Source organism: Anomaloglossus baeobatrachus, chromosome 10 (assembly GCF_048569485.1).
Source record: "Anomaloglossus baeobatrachus isolate aAnoBae1 chromosome 10, aAnoBae1.hap1, whole genome shotgun sequence".
In the NCBI taxonomy this organism is placed as follows: domain Eukaryota; kingdom Metazoa; phylum Chordata; class Amphibia; order Anura; family Aromobatidae; genus Anomaloglossus; species Anomaloglossus baeobatrachus.
In genome coordinates, this window is record NC_134362.1 from 202280300 (window position 1) to 202298592 (window position 18293).

General features: G+C 40.2%; 1 protein-coding gene across 5 annotated transcripts in view; it reads left to right on the top strand.

The window, feature by feature from the left end:
• ZNF536 (zinc finger protein 536) overlaps positions 1-18293 on the top strand; it is an 841915-nt gene that overhangs the window by 492278 nt on the left and 331344 nt on the right. For 4 of the 5 annotated variants that reach the window (XM_075326157.1, XM_075326156.1, XM_075326160.1 and 1 more), the window contains exon 6: positions 11491-11643. The exons of the other annotated variant lie outside the window; for it this stretch is intronic. In XM_075326157.1, the coding sequence (XP_075182272.1) occupies positions 11491-11643 (153 nt within the window). The remainder of the gene's footprint in view (positions 1-11490; positions 11644-18293) is intronic. 5 annotated transcript variants of the gene reach the window in all.

The window sequence follows — 18293 nt, forward strand, 5'->3', positions numbered from 1 at the left end:
TGAATGACGATGGACGATTTGGTGAGTATTTTCCATCGTTAACGGTCATTCATGCATGTCACATGCAACGACGTCGCTAACGATGCCGGATGTGCGTCACGGAATCCGTGACCCCAGCGATATATCGTTAGATCCGTCGTTGCGTGTGACGGGCCTTTAGTCATTGAACATTCCCTGTTTTTGTCTACATTTTTTTTACATTTCATAGTTTCTTTTTATATGCATGTGTTAATGACGTGTCAGTCATCCGTAGGTGAATACTTCTATGCTGTATCGTAGGGCTGGAGAACAACCAAACACACGTTTACACATTGACACTAGTTATATGGTGAAATGATGTGATTGATGGCTGCCGGTTGAGCCTTTCGAAATATTTCCCGCACCACCAGGTCCACATTTGGGCATTGAAAATAGCTTAAATTCTGTAACACAACCCCTATAGACCAAAATATGTAGGTTGACTAATTACATCCTTTAGCGTTAATACCCTTCAGTGTCAATGTCCGTCACTTAATTTGTCTCTAACGTCAACGACCATAATGGAAAAATTCCCTTAAAATGTATCTGCAACTCAAAGAAGGTTCTATAGGCTGCGGGTTAAGTCACAAAATATCCCCAGACATTAGAGATGATGCAGCTTACGCCTCTTTTACGTGATAAAAATGGCGACCTGCAGCTTTGTATTGTGCCCAAGACACCAATGGTTCTTTATTCATGAGCGTCAGAAGAACTCGTTCTCCTTAAGAAGCTTATAGCATGGAATATCTTAAAGGCCACATCTCCTGGCCACCCACATACCTCTGTGTGTGTGTCTTGGGCCTTTGTTGATTCTTATAAAGCCTTCTGAATTGTCTCACTAGGTCATTACCATATCTACATGGCTTTATATAAAAAAAAAAAAAAAATCCCCCATCAGAATTATGTTTTGTTCTTCCCTATTAAATTTGCGCTTTACATCTTCAAGCTGTTTGTCCTCAAAATTTAGTTTGATGCCAAGGAAAAAAAAAATTACGGGGTTCGTTTCCTTGTATTCTGTGTTTATAAATTAAAAAAAAATTCATGAAAAAAAAAGGTAAAAACATTTTTTATCAAAGTCGATTATTTTTTTTTTTTTAAATTTAGGGGCCTTGAAAAGTTAAACTTTAACAAGCCAATTTCATAAACAGTTCTACAAACACTTAAATTACCCCATGATGTACGGCTTTTTGTGTCATATCTATTTGTAAACCATGTCAAAGGCAGATTTAAAATGTTTATCCCATATTTATGTAATTTTATTACTGCAAATTGAATCTATCTAAACATCTCTCCTTACAGGGAGAGAGGATCCTTATGAGGGTTGGTGGCTTTCTCCGGCATTCAGCCCTCATTATCCCGCTCGCAGCCCCCAACTCTCGATGTCCTGTTCCCCCCTCGGACTTGCTGTACAGAGTTACTCGACATAATGTTATCACAACCTCTTGCTTTGTGAGGGATTTAAAATTCCCCCGTTCCTTTTGGCTTATATCAGTCAAGAGAATCTCATGTCCAGTGCTTCTAACCCTCCTACTTTATACCTCCAGAGTCAATCAGGAAGCATCTGGCTTCCCATTGCCCAACGACTCCAGTTCAAAACCCTAACTTATGACCTACAAAACCAATCACAACCTGTCTCCTGCTTACATCTGTGCCCTAGTCTCCTGGTACTTACCTACACATAACCTGCGATCCTCACAAGATCTCCTTCTCTGTTCCCCTCTCATCTATTCTTCCCACCATCACATTCAAGATTTCTCCCGTGCCTCCCCCATACTCTAGAGTGCTCTGCCACAACATAGACTCTCGCCTACCTTGACAAGCTTCAAAAGGAACCTGAAGACGCACCTCTTCCGATAAGCCTACAGCCTGCCGTAACCCTCAGTCCATTATGACACCACACGCCCATCTCTACCCTCACCTGTATCCTTACCCATCTCTTGTAGACTGTGAGCCCTCGCGGGCAGGGTCCTCTCCCCTCCTGTACCGGTCTGTGACTTGTTTAGATTATGATAATTGTACATGTCCTTTCTATGTGTACCCCCTTTTCACATGTAAAGTGCCATGGAATAAATGGCGCTATAATAATAAATAATAATTATTTGAACAATTATCTGTCCGATGGTTGGACTATCTGTAGATACTGCATCGATAAACCATACTTGGCAAATTTTCAAGTTGGTGTTCTGAGAAGTTACTGGGTTTTGAAAATTGTTTTCCCATAACTATGGCCTTCTGAGAAGTTACTGGGTTTTGATAATTGTTTTCCCATAACTATAGCCTCTTTTACATGTCCCACCGAAGTATTTTCTATGCTACAGCTGGTGCCCTTTTGTTCACAAAGGAAACAAGAAAGTTTTGCATTCCAGGAGGTTTCAGAAGGTTTCAGCATGCGTCCACAGATTTGACAACTCTTCCAGGAGTTCTGGAGACCTCTCCTTTTTCTGGGAGCCACCAGAATGTTTTCGTGAACTTGGCAAGTTGGAAGTTACTGGGTTTCGAAAATTGTTGTCCCATAGCTATGGCCTCTTTTATAGGCTGTGCACTTTATACGTCCCACCCAAGCATTTTCTGTGCCACAGTTTGTGCCCTTCTGTTCACAAAGGAACCAAGAAACCTTTGCCTTCTGGGAGGTTTTGGAAGGTTTCAGCATGCATCCACAGATTTGACAACTCTTCCTGGAGTTCTGGAGCTCTCTCCTTTTTCTGGGAGCCACCAGAATGTTTTCAGAAACTTGGCAAGAAGCAAGTTACTGGGTTTTGAAAATTGTTGTCCCATAGCTATGGCCTCTTTTATAGGCTGTGCACCCTACTCGACCCATCCAAGCATCTTCTGTGCCACAGTTCGTGCCCTTTTGTTCACTAAGGAACCAAGAAAGTTTTGCATTCTGGGAGGTTTCGGACGGTTTCAGCATGTGTCCACAGATTTGACAAATCTTCTCAGAGTTTTGGAACTCTCTCCTTTTTCTGGGAGCCACCAGAATGTTTCCGGGAACGTAGCAAGTAGGAAGTTAAAGATTGGCTCCCGTTTTTATTGTCTCCTGGCTTCCTGGCCCCTTGTTTCTGATGGCTGACTCCACAGGTCCAAAATGTGTGCTCGGCAATGCTGCAAGCCGAGACAGCTCTGCCTTGGAGGAGCGCAGGGGACTGAAGATGGCTGGAAAGTGCTTGCAAACTATATGGCAAATTTCGTTCAAGCACTGCGATCTTTGCCTAAGAAACTGGTCACTACTGATAGTCCATAGGGTTCTTCATGGTAAGGGCAGTGAGGCTCTGGAACTCTCTTCATGAGGAAGTGGTGATGGCCAACTCTTTGAACGAATTTAAGAGAGGAAAGGATGCTGTTCTTGATAGCAACAGTATAGAAGGTTATGAATAACATAATATTACAGGTAGATAGTTGACCCAGCTTAGGAGTCGGGAAATAATTTTTTTCCCTATGAAGAAAATTGGCTTCCACTGGGATTTTGCCTTCCACAGGTTCAACACTGCAGAACAGCGGCACTAAAAATAGGCTGAACTTGATGGACATAAGGTCTTCCTTCAGCCTTAGAAACCATGTTACTATGTCACTGGCAGACACAGACAGAAGAAGGAATCTGTGCAAGGACAATATATGGGACCTTTACAGTCCAATAGTTCATCAAAATGTACAAAATCCTCCTGCATTGGAGGCGTAAATGGGCCCCCTTACACCTTGGGCCCTTGTGCGGTTGCACCAATGATATGTCCACCCCTGTGATAGACTGCAGAGATGGTCAATAACCTAGGCAATGAACAAAAAACAATGACAAAATCTCCCTCTGTTCTTGGGAAAGGAGAGGATTTTTAATAAGGCTAGGTTCACATTTTTGTTGTTTTGCATCAGTCACATGCGTTGCTTGACGCTTGTGACTGATGCGTTGTACAACGGGTGACAAGAATTGGAATTCATTGTCACGAGAAAGCGGATTCCGTTGTAAAATGAGTGATCGTTCACAATAGCTGGCCGCCGACTTTTGAGAGCAATCAAAAGGATTCCGCTGCTCAAAAAACACTACATGCTGCATTCCTGCCGCCCAACGGTCAGTCGTTCCACGACTGATCAGTCGGGCGGCGGATACAACGCAAGGGCATCAGTCACAATCCGCCGCTCATACAAGTCTATAGGAAACAACGGAATCCGCCAAACGGATTGCGTTGTTTATCAGAACAGCGGATTGTGAGTGATCATAAACAACGGAAATGTGAACCTAGCCTAAGAGGTAAATTGTAAATTGGCTCATTTTAACAAACATTTTACAAATGTGCCCATTTAATATGAGGCAGCCCCTTTGAATTTTTGGGGATTGGCTTTTTCTCTGAACCTGGTTCTGCTTCTGCCACTGATCTCATGGGGGAAGTGACAGTACCCATGAGATTAGTGTGATGAAGGGGTAAATGTATGTTTGGGTGCAATATGTAGAAAGTCATTTTTTTCAATTCCCCTGAGAGTGTTGTAACGGTTGCCAGCAAATATCTTGTGCCTAGTGATGGTTGTCAGATTTCCTACATGATTTAACTAGGACTCAATCAATTTATTGAAAAAAAAACAAAAAACGGCAATTTAATTCCAAAAAATAGTGTCACTGCAGTCCAGAGTGTGTGACTGGTATTGAAGGTGAACAGCGCAGTGAATAGGGCTGAGTTGCAGTACCACACACAACCCACGGACAGGTGTGGCGCTGTTTTGTGAAGAAAGCAGCCATGTTTTGCTATTCCTATACAACTATCACGTGTATACAGGCTCAGGATCAGCATTCTCTATTACCACCAAGACCGTTCAGATTTCAATGTTCTTGTTTTCCGTTGGGCACTTTAGGGTCAATCTCTTCTCTTGTGCTGCAGCAGACTTACTCAGCTGCCGGCAGTTGCTCATTTCTGGCCGGTATATAATCCCTCTGCTTCCTGGAGAGATTGCTGGATATTCCACTCAGTTGGAGCTAGCCCAGGAGCAGTGAAGATGTGTCAGTTGCTTTCTGCTTTTTTTCAAATCTGTTGCTATCGGTTTTGTTTGTAGTAAGCCATTCTTATTACCCCCTTTTCTTTGTACCCTTACCCGTGCACCTTTGGTTATTCCCTGGTGAAGGTTTTAGGTGTGTGAGTTTTGGTTTACCCCGTCCATTGTTCTGTGTTGGAGGGTTTTTTGGTGGGATCGCCGTCCTGGTCAGTCCCTTGGGTGGTAAGAACTTAAGGCCGCTTTACGTGCAACGATATCACTAGCGATCTTGTTAGCGATGCAACACGCCCAGATCGTTGCTACGATTTGCCGAGATGGCTCATAAGTCGTTTTGTAGCGGTCACTCGTACACATCTCACAAAAGACGCTACATCGTTCAGCGATATATTGTTTGACCAAGGCGGTCGTGTGGACACCGTCACACAACATTCCTCCCAACGATTCTGGCAACGTCAGAGGTGTATAATTGTCCATAGCAATATACACCCTGGCGTGACACCAATCAGAGCGGAGGAGGCGTGGAGCATTGCTCGTAATGACACGCCCGCGTCGCTGATGACGGACGCACTAACGATATTGTTCGTCATTGGGAGGGTGTCAAACGTAGCAATATGTCTGCTGTGGTCGCAACGGCGAACAATATTTTGAAAATGAACGACGTGTCAACGATCAACGATTTTCGCTACTTTTGCGATCGTTCGGAGTCGCTCGTAGGTGTCACATGCAACGACATCGCTAATGACGACGGACGTGCGTCACGAAAACCGTGACCCCCGACGACATATCGTCAGGTAAATCGTAGCGTGTAACGGGGCCTTTAGTCGTCAGGGCCAGGATAGGAGACAAGGCCACATTGGAGGCTCAACCTTGACCACCTTCAGGTCTACCATCGGGATAATGGACAGCACAGGGTCCCCAATTTTAGGGTCAGCTTAGGGGTCCCTGTGCCATTCTAGTCTCCCCATCACAACAACCTATACAATGCCAGGGGCTTTCTCCCGCAACCCTTCTACGTCCTACATACATTTTCTAGCTCACCAAAATCATAATGAACAGTAGTCCCGGTATTTCAAAATGAAAAAGTTTACAAAAAAAAAAAACGTTTCACAGAAGATGACATTTAATTGCTTCGCTAATTTCCAGGTATTTTGAAATCATCCCAAGTCCTAGAATTTCATTTATTACTTACGTTTTTTTTGTCTTATACAAATATTTTACGGTTCACAACATTCCTATCCTTCGCTACCTTTAAGGTATTTTTTAAATAAACTTTTTTTTTTTTTTCTTAAAGCCTCTTTAAATTTCCATCTTGGAACTTCTCTTCCCGTAAACCCAAAATCATCTTCCATTTTTATTTTTTTATTATTATTTTTTTTCCCACTCTATACAGTTACATTGTCATTTATGAGCGATTCTCGGAGCAGGGAGTGTTTTACGCCATCCGTGCATGAAAGATTTTTTTTTCTTCAACGGGTCCTAGTTAATTTTCCAGCTGTGTAAATATTGATAAGATAACAATAGAATTTGTTCCCGACACATATGGCTGAGACAATTCAATGAAGTAATGTTCCCGTGCTCACATTAATTAAACTGCTAGCATTCGAAAGCTATTAATGATCAATACCGGCTATGGAGCGGACGTATACCAGTGTGCATTTATATGCATTTAGTGCCAAATACTGTTTGCATAGAGAAATCGCCGGCGAGCGGCACAGTGACGGCAGCTGCTCTATTTAAAAATGTATGTTACAAAAAAAAGAAGGGAATGAGAATAAAGGCGAATCCCATTTATAATGCGCTATGCGGAATGAAGATGGAAGTTCTTTCAATAGAAATACAAAAAGGCAATTTTTTTATTGGATATTTAGCCGCTTATTGGTTTGTATTTTCCTTAATATTTTTTTAACCATTTGGAACCTGATATTTTTCAGATTTAGTGCAAACATTTTGCAACATCTTGACTCAACTGGAGAATAGATTTCAAGTTTTGTAGAATATTTTATTAATTATCTTAGTTTCCGATATTTATTAATCATTTTAGTTTCCAATATTTATTAATCATTTTAGTTTCCGATATTTATTAATCATTTTAGTTTCCAATATTTATTAATCATTTTAGTTTCCAATATTTATTAATCATTTTAGTTTCCGATATTTATTAATCATTTTAGCTTCCAATATTTATTAATCATTTTAATTTCCAATATTTATTAATCATTTTAGTTTCCGATATTTATTAATCATTTTAGTTTCCGATATTTAATCATTTTAATTTCCAATATTTATTAATCAATTTAGTTTCCAATATTTATTAATCAATTTAGTTTATATTTAATTACTTTAGTTTCTGATATTTATTAATCATTTTAGTTTTCAATATTTATTAATCATTTTAGTTTGATATTTATTAATCATTTTTAGTTTCCGATATTTATTAATCATTTTAGTTTCCGATATTTAATCATTTTAATTTCCAATATTAATTAATCAATTGAGTTTGATGTTTATTAATCATTTTAGTTTCCAATATTTATTAATCAATTTAGTTTATGATATTTAATCACTTTAGTTTCCAATATTTATTAATCATTTTAGTTTTCAATATTTATTAATCATTTTACTTTCTGATATTTATTAATCATTTTAGTTTCCAATATTTATTAAGAATTTTTAGTTTCCAATATTTAATCATTTTAGTTTCCAATATTTAATCATTTTAGTTTCTGATATTTGTTAATCATTTTAATATTTGATATTTATAAATCATTTTAGTTTCCAATATATAATCATTTTAGTTTCTGAAATTTATTAATCATTTTAGTTTTCAATATTTATTAATCATTTTAATTTCCAATATTTAATCATTTTAATTTTCAATATTTATTAATCATTCTTAGTTTCCAATATTTATTAATCATTTTAGTTTCCAATATTTATTAATCATTTTAGTTTCCAATATTTAGTAATCATTTTTTAGTTTCCAATATTTAATCATTTTAGTTTCTGAAATGTATTAATCATTTTAGTTTCTAATATTTATTAATCATTGTAGTTTATGATCATGGCAATATCATTTGCAATTTTTTCGGGGGAGGCAAAAAACCTGTACAATTCATATTCAGGCTAAATTAAGCATTTAAAAGGTTATAAAATGGAAAAATAAGTTCTAGAAATTTGCAATTGGACCATTAGGATTCACAGGATTTTTTACATTTTAGTCTTTTTCTCCTAAAAAGGCACAACCCCCCCCCAATCCTACTTTATCACATGTGATATATAAAACGGTCACAAGACAAATGGAGAACAGCGGTGGTCAACTGACCAGCCAGGATGGCAAGGATCCAAACACAGGGGTGGACATATCATCGGTGCAGCCACACAGGGGCCCAAGACGTAGGGGCGCCATTTCTACCTATAAAATTGGTGGAATTGGGTATTTTGACGACCTTTTGGGTGGCAAAGGGCCCGTATATTGTTCTTGCAGCGGTCCCTTCTTCTGTCTGTGTCCGCTAGTGGTCTATCAGCAGTGACCAGTTTCTTAGGCAAGGATTGCAGTGCTAGAAAGTAATTTGCCATACATTTTGCAAGCACTTTCCAACCATCTTCAGTCCCCCTCTTTTCTGTCTATGTGTGCCAATGGCCAGACACATACGACTACATTCACCCAACGAGGGCCAAATGGGTCCTTTGGCCTCTGAAGGGATGCATGCTTCAGCACATTACTGTCTTATATGTGAAAACGAAGCCGCCTGTGATTTCTTGCGCAGAAGCCACCACGGGAAAAACCATCCATAACGCCTTATTTTGCTCAGGTCGTTGAAGCAGCCACCATATCTCCCTGGGTGGTGGGCATAGTAATGTTTAAAGGACCCGGGCAGTGATGAGGCCCAACTACATCGTCAGAGACGGACGGTCATGGGAAGTAGATAGGTTGGAGAAGGTATATAGGGAAATGAAGAGCACTGAACATCAAAGGTGGGAAGGAAACATTGAATCGAGAGCAAGAGTGGATATAGAAGGGGTCCATGTGCAACAACATTTTATGCACCCTACGCGTTCATCGTTATTCATGATGCTATGTGCTTTGGAGGTAGAGATGAGCGAACCCGAGGTTCGATGTTCAGAATTCGGAAACAGACTTCCAAAAAACAAAGTTTGGGTTTGAAGTTCGAGTGAGTTACGAGTGCAAACCACTTCAGCGAACAGCACTGTGCTTGGGTATGAGCGGTGCACAGCCAGGTGCGAACGTCATGCAGTTTTTGAACGGCACACACTGGGAGTAAAATCAGCGTGATCAGATGCGGTGTACACACACACAAAAAATTTGAAAAACCCCATCCACCTGCTTCCGGAAATGATCTGCTTATGGCTGGCTGCATGTGGGCGGACACACAAACTGCCCATTGCAGACTTCCATTGAGATTCGGAACAAGTCGGGGTAAAAAAAAAACAAACTTTTTTTCAAGGTTCAACTGTATGTGCTGAACTTCCAAAAGTTCACTCATCTCTAGTAGAGATAGGTCTTTAAACCTTTTGAAACCCTGTGCGCTGCACAGGCTGCATGCATGGTATGTCCGCCCCTGATCCAGAACATTCCTTTTCCAGATAATATTGGTCTTTGCAGAGTGGAACATTACATTCAGCTCTGCAATGAACATTACAAAAACAGACTGGTACAGGAGGAGGGAGGTCCCTGCCCGTGAGGGCTCACAGTCTGCAGGAGGAGAGAGGACCCTGCCCACGAGGGATCACAGTCTACAGGGGATGGGCGAGGGTACAGTAGGTGAGGACAGAGCTGGTTGTGCAGTGGTGTACTGGTCTGAGGGTTATTGTAGCTTGTAGGCTTGTTGATAGAGGTGGGTCTTCAGGTTCCTTTTGAAAGTTTCTACGGTAGGTGAGAGTCTGACATGTTGGGGTAGACCATTCCAGAGTATGGGGGAAGCACGGGAGAAATCTTGTATGCAATTGTGGGAAGAGAGGAGAAAAGAAGGAGGTCTTGTGAGGATCTGAGGTTGCATGCAGGTAGCTACCAGGAAATTAGGTCACAGCTGTATGGATGAGACAGGTTGTGGATGGCTTTGTATGTCATAGTTACAGTTTTCAACTGGAGTTTTTGGGCAATGGGAAGCCAGTGAAGAGATTGGCAGAGAGGAGATGCTGGGGAATAGCGAGGGGAGAGGTGGATTAATCAGGCCGCAGAGTTTAGGATAGATTGGAGGGGTGCAAGAGTGTTGGAAGGGAGGCCACAGAGCAGGAAGTTGCAGTAATCGAGGTGGGAGATGATGAGGGTATGCACTAGTGTTTTTGCTGATTCTTTGTTAAGGAAAGCACGGATCCGGGAGATATTTTTGAGTTGTAATCGGCATGAGGGGAAGAGGGCTTGGATGTGTGGCTTGAAGGAGAGAGCAGAGTTGATGGTTACTCCGAGGCAACGAACTTCGAGACTGGGGAGAGTGAGCAGCCATCAACTTTGATGGAAAGGCTTGTTGGAGGGGTTGAGAGAAGAGGAGGAAAGATGATGATTTCAGTTTTGTCCATGTTAAGCTTTAGGAATCGCGCAGAGCAGAAAGATGAAATAGCAGACTGACATTGTGGGATTCTGGTTAGTAGGGAGGTGATGTCAGGTCCAGAGAGGTAGATCTGTGTGTCATCAGCAAAGAGATGATACTGAAAGACTATCACATGGCCCAGGCCGAAAGTGTAAATGGAAAAGAGGAGGGGTCCAAAAACGGAACCATGGGGGACACCGACAGATAGGAATTGAGATGAGGAAGTGGTGTGAGTGGGAGACGCTGAATGTCCGGTCTGTTAGTTACCATTGTGCTCACTATAATGTTACCGTACAGGTCTGACTTGGTGATAGGATCTTGCCGTAATAACATCTGACTTCAGGGATTTAAAAAACCTCATTTGTAGTAAAAGACATTACATATTTTTTTATATATATATATATATATATATATATATATATATATATATATATTAAAAAATTGTGGAGAAAAATACTTTCAAAGCTTTTCAGGGCCCATATGAAGTAGAGCTTGTGTCTAGGATGAGTCTATTTTCATTGAGATTTTCCAATTTGGGCAAAAATCACAGTAATATTAGGGGGTGATCCAGTTTAAGTCTAGCCGCCCTTCCCTCGCGTTGATTAGATCCAAGGGAGTAATTCATCACAATCATGTAAGGTACAGATAATGTACATGATTATGCCAGAGTTCTTCTCATTTCAAACTTTTGGGTTCTTGGTGCCTAGAAAAAAAAATCCCGGCATCTGCCTCCACAGCTGGTTCTTTTCTTCTATAACTCCGTTCACTATTAAGATACCATATGCTGCTTAAAATAATGATTAAAAAGATGAAATTATCCCCAAGAATCACAATCACAAGAATTGACAGAACAAATGAAACAGACAGGCAGAGTACTGATACCGTCCCTGCTATAATTAACCAGCGTCTGGCTGAAGTGATGTTAGAAGTGATCGTCTCTGTGTTACAGATATGGGGGACGACACTGGAAGATGTACAGGAGCACAGCAGCAAGCTATGATGAGGGACAGAAACCTTGGCTCAGCTATGAAGGACTGTCCTTACTGTGGGAAAACCTTTAGGACTTCACATCACCTAAAGGTGCATTTGAGGATACATACAGGTAAGACCTGATCCCGGGATGAGAACGTAGCATTACCTTGAATCTGGTTTTTATGTGAGGTCTCATGTCCATACTAGAAGTAGGGTTCTACCAGTCATTGTACCATGGAAGGTCACCACCACATAAGAAAGTCTACCTCCCCCAAACCCAAGAAGTTTTCTAATGAGATAGATGGTCAAAGTGTCCAAAGTTAGAGAATCATGCATTTGGCAAAATTATGGTTGACAGATTAGGTTGTTGGCTCACCAACATTGAAGGTGAAGAGATTTGCCTATCCCTTTGACCTTGTGCTATAACCATCACCCTTAGGATGATGCAATTGCAAGAAACCTTATTATTCACCACTTTTGTTTTTTCTAAGTAATCGTTACCTCTCCCCTAGGCTAGGCAACTAAGTTCCAGCCTAGTGACTGTATGAGATAGAGTCAGGCCATGTATGTATGGGTTTAATATGGATAACTTGATAGTTGTGATCATCTACTGATCAAATGGATGGAATTAGGAAGCTTCTAACCAACATTTAAGGTGGGGAGATTTGCCTATCCCTCTGACCTTGTGCCATAACCATCAACCTTAGGGTGATGCACATCACAAGAAGCCTTAATATTCACCACTTTTGTTTTTTCTAAGTAATCGTTACCTCTCCCCTAGGCTAGGCAACTATGTCCCAGCCTAGTGACTGTATCAGATAGTCAGGCCATGTATGTATGGGTTTTATATGGATAGACTTGATAGTTGTGATCATCTCCTGATCGAATAGATGAATGTTTATGATGTGGACATTGAATATATTGTGTCCCTGGTACATTGTGATTAGTTTTACCCTAAAAGCTACTTAATTTTAGTCCTTCATGTCTAGGAGATTACGTCAATAACTGGAGAAGTGTCTTATAGGAAGTGAATCATCGCATTTCTATGTCCAGTTATTCATGAAATGTAAGAGTTTGACATTAAGAATGTACATATCTTCAGCTAGCCCATTGTCTTCAGCTAAGAGAAGCCCAAATTCTCAACTATATCATCTGAACCTTGAGAATTTTTAATCCAGCAGGTAGCTTTCATGTCAAGTGTAGCTCATCCCTTAAAGATGACCACAGTGATTAATAGACAGATATCTCACTGATGGTCACCAACCAATCTGTCCACTCTTAAGGTCGCTTTACACACTGCAATATTGGTACCGATATCGCCAGCGTGCGTACCCGCCCCCATCGGTTGTGCGACACTGGCAAATCTCTGCCCGTGTCGCACAACATCGCCCGGACCCGTCACACTACTTACCTTACCTGCGACGTCGCTGTGACCAGCGAATCGCCTCCTTTCTAAGGGGGCGGTTCGTTCAGCGTCACAGCGACGTCACAGCAGCGTCACTGAACCGCCGCCCAATAAAAGCGGAGGGGCGGAGATGAGCGGAATGAACATCCCGCCCACCTCCTTCCTTCCGCATTGTGGCCGGGAGGCATGTAAGGAGAGCTTCCTCGTTCCTGGGGTGTCACACGGAGCGATGTGCGCTGCCGCAGGAACGAGGAACAACTTCGTTACTGCTGCAGTAACGATATTTGAGAATAGACCCCCATGTCATCGATGAGCAATTTTGAACATTTTTGCGACGATGCAAAATCGCTCATAGGTGTCACACGCAACGGCATCGCTAAAGCGATCGGATGTGAGTCACGAATTCCGTGACCCCAGCGAGATCACTTGAGCGATGTCGTAGCGTGTAAAGCCCGCTTTAGATCCCTTGTACTGTTACCCCACGAGCTAAAAGTTGCCTCCAACGCTGTGAAGGTATTAAACATTAACTCCAATATACTGGGTGATCAGACTTATAGGGTGGTGGTATGGTAGATTTCAGAATGTTCTACTATAGATTGTAAAACATTCTAGATCTGCAGTTGAATCCAAAAATGAATTGCCATAAATCCTAGGCCAGGCAAGGGCAGTACCATTTTTAAGTTACTGTGTAATCTAGGCCACTACTGTTATAAATTTATGGAATCTCAGTCTCATTACAAATACCAAAGACTTCCAAAATAAGCTCACTGTAAATTCTAGATCATTCCAGGATAATATCGCTATAGATTCTAGGGTGTTCTAGAAAAGTAGAAACCCCCCCCCCCAATTCCCGTTATAGACTCCATATCCACGTAAAAGTTCAAACCTTCAATAGCATATCCTCTAGGAAATATTCATTCTTCAAAGGAAGATTTTCATAGATATTGCATCTTCAAGAAAAACTCATTTTCCTTATCACTTGCACTGCACAATGTGGGAACGTCAGACTTTGTGTTGTAATAAGTCTTATCTCACCAACCCCTCTCCATACACCCTCTTAGTGCATATGACCCTACTGTATGAGCCAAGGCATAGAGCCTTTAGAATAAGTATTCTGCTCTGGTCATGGTCATCAATGAAAGCAGTATCCCAGTCAAAAAGGGGTGATGCTAGGACTCGGAGAACTTATGCCGACTAGACCAAAAAAGAGTTGAGTGGAGTAGCTGGTCATCCAGGCTCCCTGCCACTCAATCTATTGTCTATAGATGGGAATGTACTCATCACCGATTATCCAGTATATATTGGATAGATTATAATATTTAGAGACTGGAATAGGCCTTTCATTTACGAATTTCCAGATTCGAACACCTAATAAGTGAGAGTTAGCAAATCCAGATGGGCAATGGATGATCAGTCAATCATTATGAATAGACCCTGTCACGGGGTCCTTTTCCGATATCACACAATTAACAGAGCAAGAGAGGAGTGAACAATCCAAAGATCCTTTATTCTAAGCAAATCAGAAGGTCCATAAAATAATCCACAACAAAGAGGGTAAAGTAGTCCAGTAATGGGATAAATGCCCCGGGGATGAGTCACAATCCTCCAGTAGTCCTGGGTTTCTTAAGGTCTCTCTGGGGTGCGGACCGTAGCCCCAGCTTCTCCCACAGAGGATAAATCTTCCTGTTTGTCTTGAATGAATAATACCCCAGGTAAGCAGACAGAGTGGATTCCAGGCCCCCCTCTCCCAGACCTAGGGACAGAAGCACTGCAGGGGGTGATTGTCCTGTCTGCAGGTTAATGTACACACAAGGCAACACTCCCAACATTTAACCATATCCCACCATCACAGACGCGGACATCGAATGCCTTTTATTTCAACTTCAGTATTTAACATAATATAACTAAATTTCAGGGTATGTAAAAATAATCAGAAACAATGTAAAAAAACAAAAACATCTTGCCGTCGACTTTCCTTTAAATTTCTTTTATCCTTAGTTGGTATTTGGCAGAATCAAGTCGTCAAACTCCGTTTTTATTCATCTACTGTTTCTAAATAGTTTATCTTATTTTTTTGCTTTTCTGTTATTTTTTTTTGTGTTAATTTAATCCTTTTCTTTCTTTTTTTCATAACACTGCAGTGCTAGCGATTTCTGGCTTAATGACATCCCCAAAACTTTTTGTTGGGAATAATTGATTGAATTTAAATTTTCTTTAAAAGTTTAAGAGGTAATGTTACAGTATAAATTTCATAGCAAACACTAAGTAGAGAAATATCCATTAGCAAAATTAACTACAGTTTCTAGGTAGCTAACAATGTTCAGTATACAGTAGGGCATGGCTAATGAACACTGCAGCGGGTGATATTTCATTATACAAATTAATGCTCACATTTTAATGGGAAAGTCACATAATGAATCTCGGCTTCAGTGACAGCAATTAGAGGCACAGATTGTCCCCTTCTGGACAAGGCACTGTTTAGCAATAAGCAGCTGCGTTAAAGATCTCTAGGTTTACAACGTATATATATAGGCTTTGGGGGGAAATTAGTACACAATTTATATTAATGTTCCAAAACTTCAGTTCAATCGCGTCGGCCATCTATCTCACCCGACCCCGCTTATGTAAAGAAAAGTCTAAATAAATAAAACAAGTGAGGCTGAAAATAACTCGTAAATACCTGGAAACTTCAGACGCATTTAATGCCGAGGAATCTTTTTTTGGGGGGGTGGAGGGTAGAGGGGGACGTCACATATTAGAAGAGTCTTGGGGGTTTTGGAATTTATTTTTTTTCTTTCTATAAATTCAGTATAAATATAAAATAACACAAAAGAAGAAATGGGTACAAAGCAATAAAAGAAAATCTGCCATTGTATCAACATTTTAAAACTCATCTTAACTTATTTTTACAAACTTTTTTTTAGCTTTGAAATGTGATTTTTTTTTTACTTTTTTTAGGCATTTTGGAATTTATTTTTTTGTCTTTCAATAAATTCAGTATAATATAAAATAACACAAAACAAAGGAAGCAATAAAAGAAAATCTATGATTGTATCAACTTTTTAAAAGTCATCTTATTTTTACAAACTTTTTTAGGTTTTAAGATTGATTTTTTAAACATTTTTTGGGGGGTTTTGGAATGTATTTTTTATTTCCATAAATTCATAATAATTTAAAATAACAAATAAAACAAAAGCAGCAAAATAAGAAAATCTGCGATTGTATCAACTTTTTAAAAGTCATCTTAACATATTTTTCCAAACTTTTTTTAGCTTTGAAAATTGATTTTTTTAACTTTTTTAGGGGTTTTGGAATTTATTTTTTTGTCTTTCAATAAATTCAGTATAATATAAAATAATACAAAACAAAGGAAGCAATAAAAGAAAATCTGCGATTGTATCAACTTTTTAAAAGTCATCTTATTTTTACAAACTTTTTTAGGTTTTAAGATTGATTTTTTTAAACATTTTTTGGGGGGTTTTGGAATGTATTTTTATTATTTCTATAAATTCAGAATAATAAAAAATATCAAAATAAAACAAAAGCAGCAATATAAGAAAATCTGCGATTGTATCAACTTTTTAAAAGTCATCTTAACTTATTTTTACAAACTATTTTTTTAGCTTTTTAAATTGATTTTTTTAAAACTTTTTGGGGGGGGTTTAGAGTTTATTTTTTTCTTTCTATAAATTCAGTATAAATATAAAATAAAAGAAGAAATGTGTACAAAGAAAAATAGTAAATTTGCGATTCAACTTTTTTATAAGTCATCTTAACTTATTTTCCAAACTTATTTTTTTTTAGCTTTTAAAAAGGATTTTTTAAAGGTTTGTTTTAATTTTAGATTTTAACAGAATGCAAAATTTGCACTCTGGGTAGCGGCAAGTCCCTGAACGCCAAACTCCAGTCTTCTCCATTAGGCCGGTGTCCCACTTGCGAGTGCCTCGCGTGTATCACGCACGAGTCTCGCGTTGCATCACCTGTCTTGGACTCACAATCTCCTCACAGGTTGGTTGCATGCATCTCTATGCAACCAACCCGCTACTGTGAAGAGAGAGTGAGTCTGTGCTGGGTGATGCAACATGAGACTCGTGCGAGATACACGCGAGGCACTTGCAAGTGTGACACCGGCCTTATTCTAATGCCCTCAGTCTAAGGAGTACTTTGCATGCTGCGACATCGCTAGCCGATGCTAGCAATGCCGAGCACGATAGTACCCACCCCCGTCGCACAAGCGATATCTTGTGATAGCTGCCGTAGCGAACACTATCGCTACGGCAGCTTCACACGCACTTACCTGCCCTGCGACGTCGCTCCGGCCGGCAACCCGCCTCCTTCCTAAGGGGGAGGGTCGTGCGGCGTCACAGCGACGTCGCAGGGCAGGTAAGTGCGTGTGAAGCTGCCGTAGCGATAATGTTCGGCCAATAGAATCGGAGGGGTGGAGTTGAGTGGGACGTAAACATCCCGCCCACCGCCTTCCTTCTGCATTGCAGGCGGGACGCAGGTAGGAGATGTTCCTCGCTCCTGCGGCTTCACACACAGCGATGTGTGGTGCCACAGGAACGAGGAACAACATCGTATCTTCTGATGTAGCGACATTATGAAAATAACCGACGCTACACAGATCGCCGATTTACGACGCTTTTGCGATCGTTTATCGGCGCATCTAGACTTTACACGTTGCGAGGTCGTTACCAGCGCTGGATGTGCGTCACTTTCGATTTGACCCCGACGATATCGCAGTAGCGATGTCGCAACGTGCAAAGTACCCCAAGGAATTCGAACTGGTGGTTTAGAGCTTTTTTGTTGTTTTTTTTTTAATCATTTTTGTCCACTGCTTTAATATTGATCTCATCCGGCCTTGAAATGTTGGACGCATTGAATGCGAGTCTTTTGGGGGTGTAAATATCAATTATTAGAGGAAATTTGGGGTTTTTGCACATTATTGATTTTTTTTCTGTAGATAGAGTATAATATAAATATTAGGCCAATAAAATAAAAGTAAAATGTGTTCAAAATGGTGAAGAATAAAAATAAATTTGCGACTTTAAAGACTTTTTGAACAGTAAAACCTATTTTTTACAATTTTTTATGTTCTGTAGAGGATTTTTTTTACATTAGTTTTGGGTTATTTTGTATTTTTAATGCAAAATCTACACATTGGGTAGCCGCAATTCCTCAATACTCCTCCGTTGTTTTAACACACTCAATCTCAGCATTCTCACTCACGGTTCAGAGCCTTTTTGTTTTTTTAGTCAAGTTTTTAATCATTTTGTCCTTAAAGGAGCTGTTTGCTACTAAATAGTTTTAGAATAGGTCATCAATATCAGATTGTTGGGGCCCAAATATCCAGCTGTTATCAGCTCCAGAATCGG